General features: G+C 39.8%; 3 protein-coding genes across 3 annotated transcripts; all 3 read left to right on the top strand.

Annotated features, from left to right (window-relative positions):
• Nucleotides 1-1,206: 1,206 nt before the first annotated feature.
• On the top strand, nt 1,207-19,322 carry LOC146979418 (uncharacterized). The gene is made up of 5 exons (XM_085789280.1): nt 1,207-1,541; nt 1,658-2,002; nt 2,993-3,109; nt 18,708-18,769; nt 19,059-19,322. The coding sequence occupies exons 1-5, from the start codon at nt 1,394-1,396 to the stop codon at nt 19,191-19,193; spliced, it is 807 nt and encodes a 268-aa protein (XP_085645406.1). The 5' UTR covers nt 1,207-1,393; the 3' UTR covers nt 19,194-19,322.
• LOC146979420 (uncharacterized) lies at nt 6,386-15,560 on the top strand. The gene is made up of 5 exons (XM_085788813.1): nt 6,386-6,456; nt 6,579-6,917; nt 7,029-7,373; nt 7,840-7,947; nt 15,535-15,560. The coding sequence occupies exons 1-5, from the start codon at nt 6,414-6,416 to the stop codon at nt 15,558-15,560; spliced, it is 861 nt and encodes a 286-aa protein (XP_085644939.1). The 5' UTR covers nt 6,386-6,413.
• LOC146979419 (uncharacterized) lies at nt 16,734-17,557 on the top strand. Its single transcript, XM_085788812.1, has 2 exons — nt 16,734-17,066; nt 17,178-17,557. The coding sequence occupies exons 1-2, from the start codon at nt 16,862-16,864 to the stop codon at nt 17,555-17,557; spliced, it is 585 nt and encodes a 194-aa protein (XP_085644938.1). The 5' UTR covers nt 16,734-16,861.
• Nucleotides 19,323-19,733: the final 411 nt, after the last annotated feature.

Genomic DNA, 19,733 nt, shown 5'->3' with positions numbered 1-19,733 from the left:
GTGTCGCGGTAGTACCGCGGACGAGTGGCGGTGCCGGCGGGGCACAAACTTTAGGTCATTATGAATATTTTTTCTCATTTACACCATAGATTTATCCCTGACCATTTAAAAGCTACAGCCTTGTGAAATCCTGAAATCCAAACTTAATATTTTCCTAAATAAACTCTGGCGCCTAGAGGGTTAACAGTGTGATGTGAATACGCACATCACACATTTTGCTGATATCGTGCAGGCCTAATGCATGCAATATCTTAATTGCTCTCAAAACAATGAAAGCTGAGCCGACTGCAGCTTGGCCTAGCAAATTCATCTGTAACTATGGTAACTAGCCATTGGCGGTCACCTGTCAGAAGCCCCAGGACTGTCCGTAATGCGCATGCAAACCTCTTAAATACTGCCTCACTCTTTGTCAACAGGACATGGTTACACTCACGAATCACGTGAACATGAAAAAGTTAAGAGTAGCATGGGCTGGTAGTCAAGCTAGCTTCCCATGACAGGAGCTCACTGTGGCCAACAGAGGGCAGAAACTTTCAAGGGGTAATATCAGATCACTTATGTGATCGTCAGCTTTTTAAATGAGATGTAAGGAAAGACTGCTTCCACTCTTCACTTTTTTATCCTTTACTTTTTTTTAAACTCAAGCCCTGCTTCCCTTGGTTGCCCTGACTGCTGCACACCACTTGTTCTCAGCATTGGCTCATTTCAGTTATTTTGTTCTGTGTGTTGTCCATGCAATTAAACCACAGTACCAATAACATTACACTAAAAAGTGAGGATCAAAAATGGCCTCTTAACTCAGAGAAACTTGTTTGAAAATTTCAATTCGTCAGACAGTATATGAGTATGGATATGTCATTTCAAAATGGATCATGGCTTTACTACATTTAGGGGAAAGTTCATTTTCAGCCTTTCAGCCAATCAGGACGATTTCCACTTTGTAGACTCTGAAGATCGTGTGACAAAACCTTCATTTAGATAGGAAGACTTCAGTAGAGAAAGACACAGGTGCTTTACCACAATGATGGGATGGCTGGGTGCTTTGATTCTTATCAGCGCAGTGTGTAAGTGTGACTTTTAAATAATTTTACTAGTTAAATATAGTTAAAATACATAAGTCAATATATCTCTAAAGGCAAACATTCTAGATGTTTCTTTGTTGTTATCTTGTGTCATCACTAAATTTTTACCGTCTCTTTCCTTCAGTGCAGATTCAAACTGCAGTGGTCCCTCAACAGATCCCCATGACTGTGGCTGAAGTTGGTGACAATGTTAATTTGACATGTTCGGTCTCAGAAGAAAAGAGCCAATTCATTACCTGGTTTAAGCAGACTCCTGGATATATGCTGTTGCAACAGGAACTTATTTCAAGCTGACACTGAGTGAACAATTCATGAATTTGCGTTTCATAGTCACACCAGGGAAGTCTCAGTGCTTTCTTACCATCAGAAACGTAACTAAAGAGGATGAAGCAACGTACATCTGTCTAACTGGATCAACATATCAACAGAACTCTACTGGCATGTTCCTGGCTGTCAATGGTAAAATCTGCTTCTTGCCATGTCTATGTACCTGATATTCATCACCAAGTTTGTCATACAGTACAAATAATTTAACCATCAATTCCCTTGGATGTCTTTTTTATTGATTCATGTAGATCATAAAGACCAGAAATCTGTCTATGTGAAACAAAGTCCAGAGACAGCATCAGTTCAGCCAGGAGCCTCAATGACTCTCCAGTGTTCACTTCTCAACATGAACAAAGAAACCAGAGTCCAGTGTCCAGGTGAACACCATGTGCACTGGTTCAGAGCCGGATCAGAAGGATTTAATCCAGGAATCATTTACACTCACAGCAACAGAAGCGATGAACAAGAAGAAAGGAGCTGTGTCTACAGTTTGTCCAAAACTATACAGAACTCCTCTGACGCTGGGACTTACTACTGTGCTGTGGTCACATGTGGAGTGATCCTGTTTGGTCAAGGAACTAAAGTGGAAACAAGTATGGTTTTAATTCTTCAAATCTTAAATACATCTGAACTTTTAACACATTCAATCTAGTTGTCTGATATATGAATGTCATGTACTGTATAAACTCAACTATTCATCTCTGTACTTTTAAGTTTTAAAATTCAAACTTGTTGCGCAAAACTGTATCCTGAAAATTAATAGCTCAAGGGTTACTACTCTGCATATTTACCCTAACACTCAGAGTGGTATGATAAAGTGAATGAAACTGAAGTCCGTAACGTCTGACCTGGGGGGTGGTCGTAGCGGAAATAACTAAAGTAATGGCAAAAAACACTGCATACTGTATCTCCAAAATCAGGCAGGTGCCAAGTAGCCTACTCATTTTAATGTAACAATTGACGATGAGAACCGGTGTGAAAAAGGAAGGAAAAAAAAATACAATCGATCACGGACTTCATGATAGATTACCATAGCAACGAACGAAGCTTTGAAGCTTCGATTTTTTTGGGTCAGCCCTAAAACAGAGTTTCTCTTTAAATTGTATTTTTCATTGAAATCTCATTAGCATGTGTGTTTACTTATTCTATGAGGAGCCAATGCAAGTAAAGGCAACAAAGGTTAGGTATTAAAGGGATAGTTCAAGTTCAGTTGTATAAGCTACAACTGCCCTATATGCAGTAGAAAGGTGTCTGCTCTCCCCCACTGAGAAAGCCTGCCTGTGTGAGGAGTACCAAGGAGTACTGAGTGAGTTGGTTAGTTCCAGATAAAAGCTTTTTTCCGACCAGCTGAATTGTACATTTTTACTTTAGATTGTTCTCTTGAACTGGTGTATTATTTTGAGACGGGACTTCTTGTAGGCTGTGAAGATATGCTGATTAATTGTCCCTCAGTGTATTGCCTGTGTCTCGATGCAGACCAGTGCATCGGTGTTTCTCAGTGGGGGAGAGCAGAGACCTTTCTCATACAACCCCACTTCAAAAAAGCTGAAATATCCCTTTAAGTGTTTTCCTTCTAATTCCAGTACCCAAACTGGACCCTGTTAACATCATCCTTGGAGGACTGTTGGTCTGTTGCGTGACTGTGATTGCTGTTCTTATTTTCTACTTAAATCAAAGGAGAGCTTGTGAAGACTGCAAAGGTAAGTTCATTAAATTTACATGGAATATATGTTTAGGATCTAAATCTAGAAATGGCAATTACTTGTCATATAAGTTTGAATTCAGGCATAGTAATGTAGCAAATGTAGCTTATGTTTCCCGTACTGTTTTGTTTATGCGCCGGGAACAAATAAATCATTAATTTGTAGATAGTAATTGTTTAGTTTTGGCCATGATGAAAGAATCTTTGAATATCTATGAAAGCCATTGAAATGAACTTTATTAGTGGAGGACACTGGAGAGTTTTAGTTCAAGGAACTGCTTTATCACAGGAGTGATGTGTTACTGTGAAGCTGAAAATGCAAAACAGAGTGCACACACTTAAAAGGTTTCCTTTCATTAACAGGGTCACTGGGTGCTTCTCATATTCATGGACGTGACACAGGAGTAGATCTATCAACTGATGTGGTAAATATAATTCCAACATATCTGAATATCAAAGTACATTACAATATAAACATCATGGTTGTTATACGTTTTAAATGCTATACAATTAATTTGTCAGAAGGAAATCGGTCTTCATTTAAATCCCCAACTTTTGTTAGAATGTGCTCAGGATAGCAAAGTACCTATTCATTTCACTCTTGATCGTGATGTAACTGGTCTTAATTTCAAGGCCCCAATCTTGAAAATATGAGTTACTAATGCACAATTATCATTTGTAGGATGGTGGTGCAGATGCATTGAACTATGTAGCATTGGACTTCTCCAAAAGGAGAGAGAGAAGAGGAAAGAAGAGCAAGTCACCCGAGGAGTGTGTGTACTCTTCTGTGAAAGCAGAGAATCGCACATTGAACTAAACCTCTTCAGAGGCAGAGTACATCAGAGGACCACAAGGTCGCCCCAGTAAACCTCTTTGCATTGCTGACAACAATACAGTTATCCGAGTAGTGTAGTACTTTTTGTGTGTATATGTACCATATGTACGTATGCACACACATTTAAAGATATAGTTTACAACAGCAGTGATTTAGTCAAATGATTCCATTTTTTTCTTTTCTTTTTTTAGGTATTGAAATGAACAAATTTTGGTTTTACATGAGCATTTTCTTTAGGCAGAGTTCACCCAGCAAAAATTGTAATTTTGCATAAACACAGAAGAATGAGTGGGGAACTAAGAAAAGAGGAATGCTGTACCTATACCAATTGCTGCTATTAAGGCCATTTTATGACTTTTCCAGATATATTTGGTATCTATGTGTATTTTGTTATCCAACTTGGTGTTGTGTAGTAGTAGTGTGTTGTGCTCGGGCTGTGTTCAAAACCTTGCATGGCACTAACCAACAGGGCTTTGCAAACACCATGCAATGATTTGTGGTATGCTGGCTGCCTCTGTGAGGCCCCGCTACAGCGGTCGCTGCTCCACAGGTGGAGCTTCACTGCTCTGAGAACGTTGTCGCATAATGGTCATCTAAATGGTTACTTACTCGCATGAAAAAATATTAAAACCTAATAAAGTGAAGAATAACAGCGCTACAGCCGGTACATTGCTTTGCCTGGTTTGCCTGCACACGTCACCAAAAGTTATGGGTCGGCCCCCACCAGAAGTAAACAAAAACGGCGTTAATTGCATTAATTTTTCTTAACACGTTAAATGTTTAAAATTCATCGCCAAAATTAACGCGTTAACACTGACAGCACAACCTAATGTCTTGCAGAGAGTGAGAGTGCTGAATGTAAGGCTCATTTTACTTAGGAGTATGAATACAGTTAATAGCTAGCATGGCAGTCTTGACCTTTAAAAACATTTTCCAAAATTAACTACAGTGGCCTTGTGCTGCATTTCTGCAGGTTGTGAGACCACACGGTAATAAGAGTCCAGGAAGTCTCCCCTCTCAGCTGCAGCTCACCACTAAAACAGTTACAACTCTCTATGACGTTTCCTTATTCTCGGCATTGGCTCAGCTACGCTATTTGCCTCTGTGCTTTTAACATCATACAGTATATAGCACACAGACATGAAGGTGGTGTGTTTACTTCTCATAGCACTTTAGGCATGACAGCAAATCAATTAATGTCACTTTAAGATCTGTTCAAGTGTCTATCACAAAAAGCTGTGTAGATCCAGAACAACAAACACATGATTCACACCTTGTAAGTGCAGATTCCTGTTTTCTATGATGCTGAAAATTGACTTGACTGCTTGGCTTGCACACTTGAATGTAAAAGAAAGTTGTGTTGTGAATAAATAACACATTTTTGGTGTTAGTTGAGCCCATTGGTTGGAGCGTCTGCGTATTATCTTACATGTCAAACCCCACTGCATATCCTGTTGAAGCCAATTGTCAAGTCTCTTCTGAGGAAACAGCCTTGGTGTTCAGTTAAGGGTAGAGAAATGTCCCCCCACCACCACCACCCACACACACACCACATCTATCAATTCAGTGCATAGTCCTTTGGTTTTATGCCTTTACAAAGTTCTTTGAAAGTAGAGAGACACTAACATACCCTGGTCTGTGTCCTATGAAAGTGTTTTTTTTTCAAGCCTTCCTGAAATAACGATAAAGAAACATAAAAAGTTTTGCTCTTCCTAGTTTCCCCACAGTTCCCTTCCCACAATTGAACTCAACTGACATGTAGCTCATCCATAGCCTTAAAAATGGGGTTTAAAAGGGATTTTTCAGCAGAGGGGATTGTCAAGAAGAACCTTTCTCCTTGGGAAGGGGTCAGAAGTTACATTACCAAGACTTTAGTAGAAGTAGTCCCTCTGCACCCAAGGCACAGCTGTACCACTGTGAGGGATCCAATCCATGGCCTCCAGTCTGTAAGACTGCTGTTGACCACATCAACCTCACTTCAAACCAACACAGATACATCTATGAGCATCTACAGAACTTTACAATATTCATTTAAATGTTTGGTTCACAAAAACAGACAGATTCACAAGTGTTGCTTTATGATAGCATATTAAACAGCTTGATAAAAGACAAAAAACATCCCTCTGAGTTTGATACTTTGCTAAAAAACAAAACAACAACAAACAACAACAAACATTTCCATTAACATTACACTAAAAAGTGAGGTTCAAAGACAGCAAAACTCAAAGATGATCTCTGTACTTGATCAGAGAAACTTGCTTTAAAATGGCAATTTGTCCGACAGTATATGAGGATATTATTTCTAAATGGATCATGGCTTTGCTACTTTGCTACTGGAGGACAGTTCATTTTCAGCCTTTCAGCCAATCAGGACAATTTCCACTTTGTAGACTCTGAAGATCGCTTGACAAAACCTTCATTTAGATAGGAAGACTTCAGTAGAGAAAGACACAGGTGCTTTACCACAATGATGGGATGGCTGGTTGCTTTGATTCTTCTCAGCGCAGTGTGTAAGTGTGACTTTTAAATAATTTGACTATAGTTATAACAGTCAATATATATCTATTTTAGAAGTTTCTTTGTTGTTTCCATCTTGTGTCATCACTAAGTTTTTACCGTCTGTTTCCTTCAGTGCAGATTCAAACTTCAGAGGTCCCTCAGCAGATTCCAGTGACTGTGGCTGAAATTGGTCACAATGTTAATTTGACATGTTCATTCTCAGAAAGGAGCCAATTCATTACCTGGTTTAAGCAGACTCCTGGATATATGCTTCAAACTGTTGCTATGGGAAGTTATTTCAAGCTGACACTGAGTAGACAATTTATGAATTTGCGTTTCATTCTCACACCGGGCAAGTCTCAATACTTTCTTACCATCAGAAATGTAACTAAAGAGGATGAAGCAACGTACATCTGTCTAACTGGATCAACATATCAACAGAACTCTACTGGCATATTCCTGGCTGTCAATGGTAAAATCTGCTTCTTTCCATGTCTATGTACCTGATATTCATCACCAAGTCTATCATTCAAATAATTTAATCACCAATTCCCTTGGATGCCTTTTTTATTGATTCATGTAGATCATAAAGACCAGCAATCTGTCTATGTGAAACAAAGTCCAGAGACAGCATCAGTTCAGCCGGGAGCCCCCACGACTCTCCGGTGTTCACTTCTCAACAAGAACAAAGAAACAAGAGTCCAGTGTCCAGGTGAACACCATGTGCACTGGTTCAGAGCCGGATCAGAAGGATTTCATCCAGGATTCATTTACACTCACAGCAACAGAAGCGATGAACAAGAAGAAGGGAGCTGTGTCTACAGTTTGTCCAAAACTATACAGAACTCCTCTGATGATGGGACTTACTACTGTGCTGTGGTCACATGTGGAGTGATCCTGTTTGGTCAAGGAACTAAAGTGGAAACAAGTATGGTTTTAATTCTTCAAATCTTAAATACATATTAAAAGTTAACACTGGTCTGATTGCATTCAATCTAGTTATCTGATATATGAATGTCATAACTGTCACTAGTCCCAGCTGCCCTAATCCTGCTACATCAAATTAAAATGTTTGCCATGGAAAATCCTGAATCCTTTTGTTTTAAAACTATAAATCTATCTAAGTTTTATATTTTAAACTTGTCCGGCAGAACTTTATTCTGAAAATGAACTACTCTGCATATTTTCATTAAGATTTAAAACCTTCTCAGGTTGCATCTTGAACTCAGGGATAGCAGAGTATGATGATAAAGTGAATGAAAGTGAAACAGAGTTTATCTGTAAAATGGATTCTTCATGGCAATCATTAGCATGTGTTTTTCTTTTTCTGAGAGGAGTCAATGCAAGTAAAGGCAACACAAATTAGTTGTAAAGTGTTTTCCTTCTAATTCCAGGACCCAAACTAGACCCTGTAAACATCATCCTTGGAGGACTGTTGGCCTGTTGTTTGGCTGTCCTTATTTTCTGCTTAAATCAAAGGAGTGGTTGTGAAGACTGCAAAGGTAAGTTCATTAAATCTACATGGATTTAAAGCAGATATCAGTGGAATGTTTTTGTTAATATAAGTCCTAAATAGTCCTATTTTCCGTCAGCAATCACTTACATGAAGTATTTCAGCCTAAACACGAGTCTCTCCGTCACTCTGCTCTGCTGTAACCCGAGGAGAAAATTTTCCTTGTGGGATACAAGTGTTATCCAATGAGGGGAGAGAACGGCATGAAGGGCTGTGTGTGCAGCCAAGGGATGCGCGTGAATGTGGTGACGTAGCACGAAGACCAATTGATGCCTGACAAGGGCGGGGGCTGCTAACTCATGATGCGTTCAAGGAAACTCGTACTTTGTGTTTTTCCTTCCTGTGAAGTCATACCAGTTCGATCTGGTACGAGTTCACGGGTCGGAAGTTACGAGTGGCCGTTATAGGGAACTTTCACAGACAACAGGACGGTAAAAACACGAGCTACGGGTTACCTGGAACGCTACCAAGTCGTAGTTGTGACTTGAAGCTGTAACTTACGGTTTCAAAAGCCTGCCTTGAACACAGCATTAGCCGAAACGGCCGTGCCGATGATATCTGCTTTAATATGTGTACGTATATGTATATGTATATGTATATGTGTATATTAATATGTATATGTTTAGGATCTAACTCTAAAACGGTTAATTACTTGTCACATCAGAATTCAAATAAGTGTGAATTAAGGCAGTAATGTAGCAAATGTAGCTTATGTTTCCCGTAGTGATTTGTTCATGCCCAGGAACAATTACATTTGTAGATAGTAATTCATTAGATCTGGCCATTATGAAATAATCTTTAAATATCTATTACAGGATATGTTCAGTATATACAGTATTCTCGATCCAACACAGAAAATGTTAATTACTTTTTACCTCAATGAATAACAAGTTTGAATTCAAGCATCAAATGTCACAAATGCAGCTAATGTTTCAGTTACTGTTTTGTTTGAGTGATGTGTTACTGGGAAAGTGAAAACGTAAAATAGTGTGCACACAGTTTAAAAGTTTGATTTCATGAACAGGGTCAAGGAGTGCTTCTCATAATCCTGGACGTGATACAGGAGTGGATCTATCAACTCATCTGGTAAATTAATTCAAACATATTTCATCACCAAAATGCATTACAGTAACAACTAAATTAATTTGTCAGAATGATACGGGTCTTAATTTAAACCCCTAACATTTGTTAGCATACATGTGCTCAGGATAGCAAAGTGTTACGGTATTAATTCTTGATTGTGATGTTACTGGTCTTGATTTCACAGCTCTAAATATGAGTTACTAATGCACAATCATCATTCGTAGGCTGGTGGTGTAAAATCAGTTAACTATGTGGCATCTGACTTCTCCAAGGGAAGAGAGAGAAGAGGAAAGAAGAGCAAGTCTGTGTACTCTGAGTGTGTGTACCATAGACTGTAAAAAAAGGTGTGTACTACTTATCGCACATTGAACTAAGCCTCTTCAGAGACAGAGCACATGGATCGGAGAACCCCAAGGTCTCCTCCGTAGACTTTAGTGGTGCAAAGGATCAATGTTGATCCACGGATCAGTTGATGAAAAAAAAAAGTTGTGCATGTAGTGTGATTTAGGGGCACCCCATTTTCACTGATCCAAAAATGATCCAATGCCTGACTCTTAAACCGTGATCCGAATCGATCAGTGACTTTATTGATCCGTTGCACCCCTCATAGACAATGACAATACATTTATCTGAGTAGTGCAGTGCTTTGTATGTAATGTACCATTTGTAGGCTATTGTAAGCTGTTGATTCACTGGCTATGTAGAAAAAACATGTTTTTGTAGGGGATGGGGCCATTGTAATATAGCCTATAATCTGTACAATACATTGTATTGGATCTTAGTGAAAAGAAAGCTGTTTAGTTGATCTGATGCCAATGGGGTGGCGGTGGGTTTGTGAGGACTCACTGTAGACACCAGAATTTTCAGAAAAGCATGTTACCAGTCTTAACCTGTGTTTGCTAATGCTGTTTTGTTGAAATAAAGAAAGGGGATGTTTATGTTGACTTAATCTTACATTAAAATTGTGTTTTATAACATATCACCATATTGACCCCTGTCTTTATGATTATAAATACTGTATACATGCATTCTTATTTGACAGAGCTAGATTTTACAACAAATCAACAGTTCTCACTTTTGACTGATATTGTAGAAGAAAAATAACATAAACGTATATCGTCCTATTTGGGCCTTTACTTTTCCATCTCCATTTAAGTAAAATAAACTCAAAAACTTAAAACATGACGCTGGAAAAGATGGATCTTCAAGTAGAGTTGTCTTTAATTCACTCCTGTAATCCAGAGTCCCCCATATGGGGGACTTGAAGACATGCATAACAATAACAAAGCCCCCACTGCACTGATTATGAAAGAATATGGTCATATTATACGTCAAATTAAACAGCAGAAGCTGGGCTACAACGTGTAAAACCATGTTTATATGACCCAAACACAGCCCAAACACTACTCAAACAAACAACTAGACATCAAACTTCATAAAGCACCTCTGTGTGGACCCAGTCGCCACATTTCTGGCTCGTATACTACTGTACATAAAGCAAAACACATCAGCGACCGCTCATCTGAACGTGAACATCGGGGCGTCCCCCAGCAACAGCAGCTAGCAGCAGCAGCTAGCAGCAGCACGGCAGAGGGAGAAGACAACAACCAGCAAAGTCGAGCAAAAACAGACACTGCGTGGCCAAAACATGGTCGTACATTTGCTCTTACCTTTGCTGTTTTGCCGTGAAAAGGTTGTGTTATGGGTAAATCCACAATATTTCCAGTTGAACTCTGCCTAGTGTGTACATCTGAACTAGCCGGGCCGAAACCCGACGGCGCTAGGACCCTACCATGGATGTAGGACCCTACACGGAAGCCTGGTGCGCGCGCATACAACCCCACGTTGGCCTGCACGTGGATCTGCTGATCTGACTGGTTCATGGCTGGCACATGGCTGCCAGTGCGGCCAATCACATCGACCTGGGTCTAGCGTCATTCCTCTCTCTCTATTGGTTAAAATGAGCCGCCCCCCACTCGAATCGACCACTGCGCTGCAGAGATAGAGGCTGAAAGCCAAACCCACCCAGAAGCTGCTCTGAGAGTGCAGCAGTGCGCAGAGAGACTGAATACAGCATGTTAGTTATTTCCAATCGGTTCCAGTAGATTTATTTTCAGTTAGTTTATCCAAATTGTGTGAAAATAAAGATTAAACAATAGTTTATAGTAGCAGGTGGTTCCAAGCTGTGCCAAAAATGGACATTTTGGAAAGTTCGCCTGGATATTTTGTAGTAAAATCTCAATCATTTTGTCCTGCTTCAATTAATCAGAATCAACCACTGCAGAGACAATGTTCACATGTTGTACAATGATTTTATAGAGAGTTTGAGGTTCATCAGCATTATTCTAAAGGGCACTCATCAAAAATATGATTTTTTTTTTAGGCGAATATTAATTTTATTAATTTTTTTCTGTGTGTCATCTTCATTTACTCTTCACCAGTAACAGATATACTGAAATTTACACATTTCAGCAATTCCTCATTTTTTTCCCTTTACTATGACACCAAAAGTATTCAAATAGACCTTGTGGTTGCAGAGATATACTCATTTTATTATGGATATGCAATTTTCGAGAAAAGGCCTAAAAAATAGGCTGGATTTTAAAAGCAGAAGTAAGTGATATATTTGTGTTAATATAAGTCTTAAATAGTTATATCTTCCGACAGCAATCACTTACATAGAGTGTTTGGACCGAAACACGGGTCTCTCAGTCCCTCTGCTCTGCTCTGAGTCGAGGAGAAAACATTTATCGTATCCTACAGTTTTTATCCAATGAGGAGAGAGAACGGCATGCAGGGCTGTGTGTGCAGCCAAGGGACGCCGTGAATGTGGTGACGTAGGGACGAGGACTGTTATGGTGCGTTCAAGGAAACTCGTATTTTTCCGACCGTGAAGTCGTACCAGTTCGATCTGGTATGAGTTCACCGGTCGGAAGTTACGAGTAGGGCTGCCACGATTAGTCGACTAGTCACGACTACGTCGACTATTAAAATCGTCGACAACTAATTTAATAGTCGATGCGTCGTTTCTTTTCTTTTTTTTTAAACTTTGTTTTTCTCTCAAAACTGCTGGGGCACCTTCCACACACGCACCCGCCACAGCAGCCGCCCACCACACACACACACGTGCACTCACTCACTCAAGGTGAGTTTACAGGTGGTCTCTCTCTTTTCTCTCTCTACCTGTCTTGTCCCTCATCAAGCGGCACCGGTGTAATCCCCCGCCCGCCCCCGCCGCCGCCGCCGCCGCCGCTCCTCTCCCTCCCTCTCTCTCTCTCGTCATTTTAAATGAGAAGCGCTACTAGGAGCGGTACCGCCGCTCCATCGTTTTAAATCACGGACTGAAAAACAGCCGTTCGTCATTTAAAAATAAAACCGCGGACTTTGAGACTCTGTGTTGGAGAACTAGAACGTTACCGCGTCTGGTCACAGCGCCCTGGTCACGTAATGAGCGCTCATCTTAACGAGGAAGTCTTCTCTCCCGGCGTAAAACTACGTCAATATTTTCCGGTAGCTTCTCATCACAGTCCACACCTTGCAGAGTTTGAGCTGCACCTCAGTTTCACTTGTTTTCATTTGACAGTTTCACACAGAACTTTCTGGTGGAGTCTTTCTATGTTTCTCCTTCTGTGACAGTAGGGAACATTTAATTTTTTTCAGACAAGACGATTGTCTTATAAACTATTTGATTTTTTTTTAACAGAACGACTCCTATTATTTACACTGAGCACAAGTTATATTTGATTGATAGGCCTACCAAAACTTTATTATTGTGAACAATTCCTTAGTTTCAGGTGTCCACCTCATTTTATTTAAATGTAGCTATGTTTAATGCCAGAGACAAATGAAGGAAAGACAAAAAACCTTTAAGTATTTATTTTGGTGTTGTTTAGGCCAGTGCCTTATCCTTATTTTACTCAGCTGTTTGCACTTTATGCTACAGTTAAAGCTGCATATTTCATTAAAAGTTTAATGAACTATCATCTTAATTGTCTTTATTTTTAGTTAGCATATACCTTAAACACTTTAAGCTGAAAGCTAATGATGGTATGTAAGGGCAGCTGCATGCTGGTGCGATAATCTGTATGTTTTACATTCAATTTACGTATGATCCGATTAGTCGACTAATCGAAAAAAATAATCGGTGACTAGTCGACTATCAAAATAATCGTTTGTGGCAGCCCTAGTTACGAGTGGCCGTTATAGTGACTTTCACCGGTAAAACAGGTCGGAAAAACACGAGTGGGTTGCCTGGAACGCTACAAAGTCGTAAGTTGCGACTTGAAGCTGTAATTTACGATTTCAAAAGCCTGCCTGGAACGCAGCATTAGCGAAAACGACCGGACCACTTACTTCTGCTTTAACACAAATATATCACTTACTTCTGCTTTAAGAACAAAGCAAAAGAAAAACAACCCGAGTCGCATACATAGGCAAAAGATAAGAAAAATAAAGTTCAGAACTTCATACACGGAGGTGCACTGCAAAGAGAGCGACAGAGCGACTAATTTCATATCATCGATGTGTGGCTTAAATACTGTTGGGCATGTGTTGATCTCGGTACTTTCCCATCCCACCTGTTTGAAGCCTTATCTCTGCTGAGTGTGCATTTTATTCTGTGACCTTGGTTTCACCCTCATCTTCTCCGGAAGTGTACCACCTTCCTAACCATAGGAGATGTTGCCATCCTCAATCCTTGCCTGGTGGCCATTCTATGTTACTGCACCGGAAGCCAAAACTCCTGGCTCAGCAGAAAGTGTTATAAGGGGTCATATATAGTTCACATCCATCCACATTCACCACTAACGTCTTGCACTCGTTCAGATCCTGTGTAAGTGCCCACTCTCATCCATTAAGTGGTGCTAGAGAGCATGCTGTAATTTTGGAGATTAAGATGGCTGCCAGTAGTGATGATGCAATGGTGAAATGAAACAACATAAGAACACAAAATAACTATACTTTAACTAGTCAAACCAACATAAAATAACATAAAAATGTAATGTAATCATTATTGAAATAATAACACAGTTCATACTTGATCTTTAAAGCTCCAGTTGGTAAGTTGACGAAAGTGAAAGTAAACTCCGCGACTTGGTCGGAAATTTCAAGACAATACTCCGTCAGGTCCCTTTATGAACCTCTGCCAAGCGCCCCACACACACACAGACACACACAAAGTAGCCATAAACGCACCCACGCACGACGTGTAGGAGCGGCGATTGGCTGCTCCTCCTGCTCCCTCTACCTGACTGGTGGAGAATCGTCGGTCGCGGTGGATTTTGGCAAATACGATTACAGGCTGTAGGTGGAGCCAGAGGAGTTGGATTTTGTCCTAAATTACTCATTTAATGTCTGACCATCAGAATATAGTGACAGTTCCAGCAAATATGACTGAATAATTGTTACCAACTGAAGCTTTAAAGGGGGCATAACATTCTGTTCACTGGTCTTGTTGTTTTCAACCTTTTATGTCATTTTTCTTAAAAAATACCACAACAATATCACCTTCAAACGTTTTTCTATTTGCTTGATTATCTGCAGGAGGGTTTGTTCGTCTCATTAGAAAACTAGTTTGACAGTATGGGAGATACACAGCTATAGACAACCCTAATGTCTTGCAGAAAGTGTGGAAGGTAAGATTAATTAAAATTAGGAGTAGAATGACAGTTAAAGCTACAGTTCGTAAGTCTACGGAATTCTGGGGCTTAGTCGGAAATTCCAAAATGATAATACCCCCGCCCCCCGACACACACACACACACACACATACACACACACACGAGGTAGCCAGAGCACACACACGCAACATAGGAAGAAGACATACTCTATCTATAGCAACCAGAGACTCCAAAACCATCTAGCATCTCTCTAAGCGTGGAGCACACGGACCAAGTTAGCTAATTGTAACAACACTCTTCTACTACTACTACTACTACTACTCTTCTTCTTACTCGTTTTCGCTGTGTAGGCAGTTGTTGTCAACGGTGGCACCTGCAGTTTTATATCTTTTAGCTGCTCCACCATTGCGTTTTACAAGCTGATAGTGATGCTCTTCAGCAGCAGTGGGGGGTACCTGCCTGTAGCGTGTGTACAAGCTGTGATTGGTCATTGACAGGCAGCTCCTCCTGCCCCCTCTACCTAACTGGTGGAACAGCTCTGGGGACATTTACAGGCTGTAGGTGGAGCCAGAGGAGTTACATTTTTTTCCTAAATTACCCATTTAATGTACTACTATCAGAATATAGTGACAATTCCAGCAAATATCACTGAATAACTGTTGCAAACTGTAGGCTTTAATACTTAAACTGGCGGCCTTCAACTGTAAAAACATTTTGTCAATGAACAACAGTGTACTGCCAGCAATTTTGTGCTGCAGTTGTGAGACCACACAGTAAGAAGAGTCTAGGAATTCACCCCTCTCATCTGCAGCTCATCACTTAAACAGTTACAACACCTTACTCTTATACTCTCATGACACTTCTTGTTCTCAGCAGTGGCGTGCAGTAACTTTCACAGATAAGCAAGCAGGGCAGAGGACTACCCCAGCCAGAAATCACAAACTCACTGTGTGGTTCACCTGTTTAAGAAATCTACAATACAGTAGGGATGGTTTATGAAAACCATCTGAACCGAACGGTTTGACTGTCTCGGTCCGGTTTGTGTGTGTCCCGTTCAGTTCAAGGCACGCGGTGCTCCTATTTCTCATTTACTAACGAGGTGAAGCAAGTACACTCCAGAGTAGAAGGTGGCGGTACTGCACCAAAATCCTTGACTGAGCCTAAAGCTGGATGGCACCACCAGTAAACAAGAAGAAGAAGCAGAGCATGTATCAGCTGGTCAGTTGTGGAAACATTTGTGAGAATAGCGAGTGAAAGAGTCGGTGCTAGAAGCTGCGCCAGCAGTGCTGTATAGTTCTGCTGTATAGACCAGAGCGGCATCTTTATGCAAATGAGAATGACTGAGGCATCCTGGGTAATTTAGGCATTTTTAAATTGCCTCAGGTCTGCACTCAGTGGCTTTTTTGTGTTTTGATAGAGCGAAGACTAACTAACTAACTAACAATCATGTCATAAGCCCTGACTGCTGCATGCTACTATACACACACACACACAATTTACTTTTTTAACCCAAGCCCTGCTTCCCTTGGTTGCCCTCGCATGCACGCGCACGCACACGCACAGTTATTTTGTTCTGTGTGTTTTCCATGCAATTAAAAAACAGTACCAATAACATCACACTAAAATGTGAGGATCAAAAATGGCCTCTTAACTTTGATCAGTGAAACTTGCTTTAAAAGTTTCTATTCGTCTGGCAGTATATGAGTATGGATATGTTATTTCAAAATGGATCATGGCTTTGTTACATTTGGGGGACAGTTCATTTTCAGCCTTTCAGCCAATCAGGACAATTTCCACTTTGTAGACTCTGAAGATCGCTTGACAAAACCTTCATTTAGATAGGAAGACTTCAGTAGAGAAAGACACAGGTGCTTTACCACAATGATGGGACGGCTGGTTGCTTTGATTCTTATCAGCGCAGTGTGTAAGTGTGACTTTTAAATAATTTGACTAGTTAAATATAGTTAAAATATAACAGTCAATATATCTCTGAAGGCAAACATTTTAGAAGTTTCTTTGTTGTTTCCATCTTGTGTCATCACTAAGTTTTTACCGTCTCTTTCCTTCAGTGCAGATTCAAACTGACGAGGTCCCTCAACAGATCCCAGTGACTGTGGCTGAAATTGGTCACAATGTTAATTTGACATGTTCATTCTCAGAAAGGAGCCAATTCATTACCTGGTTTAAGCAGACTCCTGGATATATGCTTCAAACTGTTGCTATGGGAAGTTATTTCAAGCTGACACTGAGTGGACAATTTAATAATTCGCGTTTCATTCTCACACCGGGCAAGTCTCAATACTTTCTTACCATCAGAAATGTAACTAAAGAGGATGAAGCAACGTACATCTGTCTAACTGGATCAACATATCAACAGAACTCTACTGGCATGTTCCTGGCTGTCAATGGTAAAATCTGCTTCTTTCCATGTCTATGTACCTGATATTCATCACCAAGTCTATCATTCAAATAATTTAATCACCAATTCCCTTGGATGCCTTTTTTATTGATTCATGTAGATCATAAAGACCAGAAATCTGTCTATGTGAAACAAAGTCCAGAGACAGCATCAGTTCAGCCAGGAGCCTCAATGACTCTCCAGTGCTCACTTCTCAACAAGAACAAAGAAACCAGAGTCCAGTGCCCAGGTGAACACCATGTGCACTGGTTCAGAGCCGGATCAGAAGGACTTAATCCAGGAATCATTTACACTCACAGCAACAGGAGTGATAGACAAGAAGAAGGGAGCTGTGTCTACAGTTTGTCCAAAACTATACAGAACTCCTCTGATGATGGGACTTACTACTGTGCTGTGGTCACATGTGGAGTGATCCTGTTTGGTCAAGGAACTAAAGTGGAAACAAGTATGACTTTAATTCTTCAAATCTTTAATACTTAACACTGGTCAGATTGAATTTGATCTAGCTGTCTGATCTATTAATGTCATGTACTGTCATTAGTCCCAGCTGCATTAATCCTCCTAAATCAAATAAAAATATGTGCCATTACAAAGAGTAATCATAAATCACTTTTAGTATAAAACTATTCATCGATGTGGTTTTAGGTCTTACATTTTAAAATTGTAACACAAATTGAAAATTAATAGTTCAAGGGTTACTACTCTGCATATTTCATATTATATATATTTCAATCAAAAAATCGTGAAGTCGGGGATGGCGGAGTGTTATGATATGCTTAATGTTTAAACTAATTAATCTTTCTATTTAAATTGTATTCTTCATGGCAATCTCATCAACATGTGTTTATTTATTCTGAGAAAAGTAAAAGTAAGTAAAGACAACACAAAATACGGGGCGTCGCGTAGCGTAGTGGTTAGAGCGGGCGCCCCATGTATAGAGGCACAGTCCTCGCTGCGGTCGGCCCCGGTTCAAGTCCCGCGTCGGGCGCCATTTGCTGCATGTCATCCCCCCTCTCTCTGCCTCCCTGTTTCCTGTCTGTCTCAACTGTACTATCCATAAAGGCATAAATGCCCAAAAAATATACTTAAAAAAAAAAAAAAAAAAGACAACACAAAATATGTGTTAAGTGTTTTCCTTCTAATTCCAGTACCCAAACTAGACCCTGTAAACATCATCGTTGGAGGACTGTTGGTCTGTTGTGTGACTGTGATAGCTGTTCTTATTTTCTGCTTAAATCGAAGGAGAGCTTGTGAACATTGCAAAGGTAAGTTATTTGATTTTACATAGATTATATATTAAGGATCCAACTCTAAAAACGTGAATTACTTGTCATATCAGTTAATAAGTTAGAATTAAGGCATTAGTTTAACATCAATGTAGCGCATTTTTACCTTACTGTTGTGTTTATGCCCGTGAACAACTAAATTGTTCATTTGTAGATAGTAACTGATTATTTTTGGCCATGATGAAGGAACTTTGAATATCTGTTATAGCCATTGGTATGAATCTATTAGTGGAGGACACTGTTTTGCATGAGGTACAGCTATATTACTACAGGAATGATGCGTAACTGTGAAGCTGAAAATGTAATAGTGTGCTCACAGTTTAAAGGTTTGATTTCATTAACAGGGTCAATGGGTGCTTCTCATATTCCTGGACGTGAAACAGGAGTGGATCTATCAACTGATCTGGTAAATGTAATTCAAAAATATTTGAATACCAACATTTTTATTTTAACTTGAAATACTTACTTTACAGTAAAACATAATTGTTGTCAAGAGTTTTATTATCAATTTTTGATTCAACAATACCTAACTAATGTGTCAAAAAATAGGTTTTCTTTTAAACCCCCAACTTCTGTTAGGATGTGCTCAGGATAGCAAAAGTGTTACGGTGTCAATGCCACCAACAATAGTGAGGTAACTGGTTATCGCCTAAGCTTGGAGACATGAGGAATTAATGCACAATTATCATTTGTAGGATGGTGGTGCTGATGCAATTAACTATGTAGCATTGGACTTCTCCAAAAGGAGAGAAAGAAGAGGAAAGAAGAACAAGTCACCAGAGGAGTGCGTGTACTCTTCAGTGAAAGCAGAGAATCGCACATTGAATTAGACCTCAGAGCACATGGAAGACCCAAAAGTGTCCTCGGTAGACTTGTTTGCATGGCTGATAATACAGTACTGCAGTGCTTTTTTTGTGTATTTACGTTCTACATATATTTTACAACTGCTGTGATTTAGGTTCACATTTTTATTTTAGATTTATAAATGAATGAGATTGAGAATGATTTATTCTCTGTAAACAGTACATGATTTTACCTGTGTCGTTGTCTTTGGGCTAAAAATTCTGTTTCCACATATCTGTGATTGCTGTGGAAGAGCTGTTTGTATAAAACCCACATGAAAAATGTTAATTGTGTGTAAGAACAGATACATGGTGCAATTAAGAAAAATAAAATTAAGAAATACATTAGGTGTTTGCCTCTTGTGGATAGATAAAATCAGAAATAAAAATCCCCTTAGTCATTTATTTGCCATGCCATCATTGACATCACACAGTCCCTTTAGTGCCCACTACAGGCTATGCTGTTCCTTACACCTATAACATGAGGAATGTCAGTGTTTCTATGATTGTCATGTACCAGTTTGAACA

Source organism: Trachurus japonicus, chromosome 10 (assembly GCF_045865225.1).
Source record: "Trachurus japonicus isolate A0001 chromosome 10, Traja_1.0".
NCBI classification, from domain to species: domain Eukaryota; kingdom Metazoa; phylum Chordata; class Actinopteri; order Carangiformes; family Carangidae; genus Trachurus; species Trachurus japonicus.
Note: the sequence above shows the minus strand (reverse complement) of the source record. Positions and strands in the feature narration are given on the sequence as shown.

What these genes read in the sequence shown, in the direction of transcription:
- LOC146979420 (XM_085788813.1), top strand. Translation starts at nt 6,414, where the DNA reads ATGATGGGATGGCTGGTTGCTTTGATTCTTCTCAGCGCAGTGT. An exon ending in CATATTCCTGGCTGTCAATG is followed by an intron (nt 6,918 to 7,028) that starts GTAAAATCTGCT and finishes TGATTCATGTAG; the next exon opens with ATCATAAAGACCAGCAATCT. An exon ending in TGGTTGTGAAGACTGCAAAG is followed by an intron (nt 7,948 to 15,534) that starts GTAAGTTCATTA and finishes TGTTCTCAGCAG; the next exon opens with TGGCGTGCAGTAACTTTCAC.
- LOC146979419 (XM_085788812.1), top strand. Translation starts at nt 16,862, where the DNA reads ATGCTTCAAACTGTTGCTATGGGAAGTTATTTCAAGCTGACACTGAGT. An exon ending in CATGTTCCTGGCTGTCAATG is followed by an intron (nt 17,067 to 17,177) that starts GTAAAATCTGCT and finishes TGATTCATGTAG; the next exon opens with ATCATAAAGACCAGAAATCT.
- LOC146979418 (XM_085789280.1), top strand. Translation starts at nt 1,394, where the DNA reads ATGAATTTGCGTTTCATAGTCACACCAGGGAAGTCTCAGTGCTTTCTT. An exon ending in CATGTTCCTGGCTGTCAATG is followed by an intron (nt 1,542 to 1,657) that starts GTAAAATCTGCT and finishes TGATTCATGTAG; the next exon opens with ATCATAAAGACCAGAAATCT. An exon ending in AGCTTGTGAAGACTGCAAAG is followed by an intron (nt 3,110 to 18,707) that starts GTAAGTTCATTA and finishes TTTCATTAACAG; the next exon opens with GGTCAATGGGTGCTTCTCAT.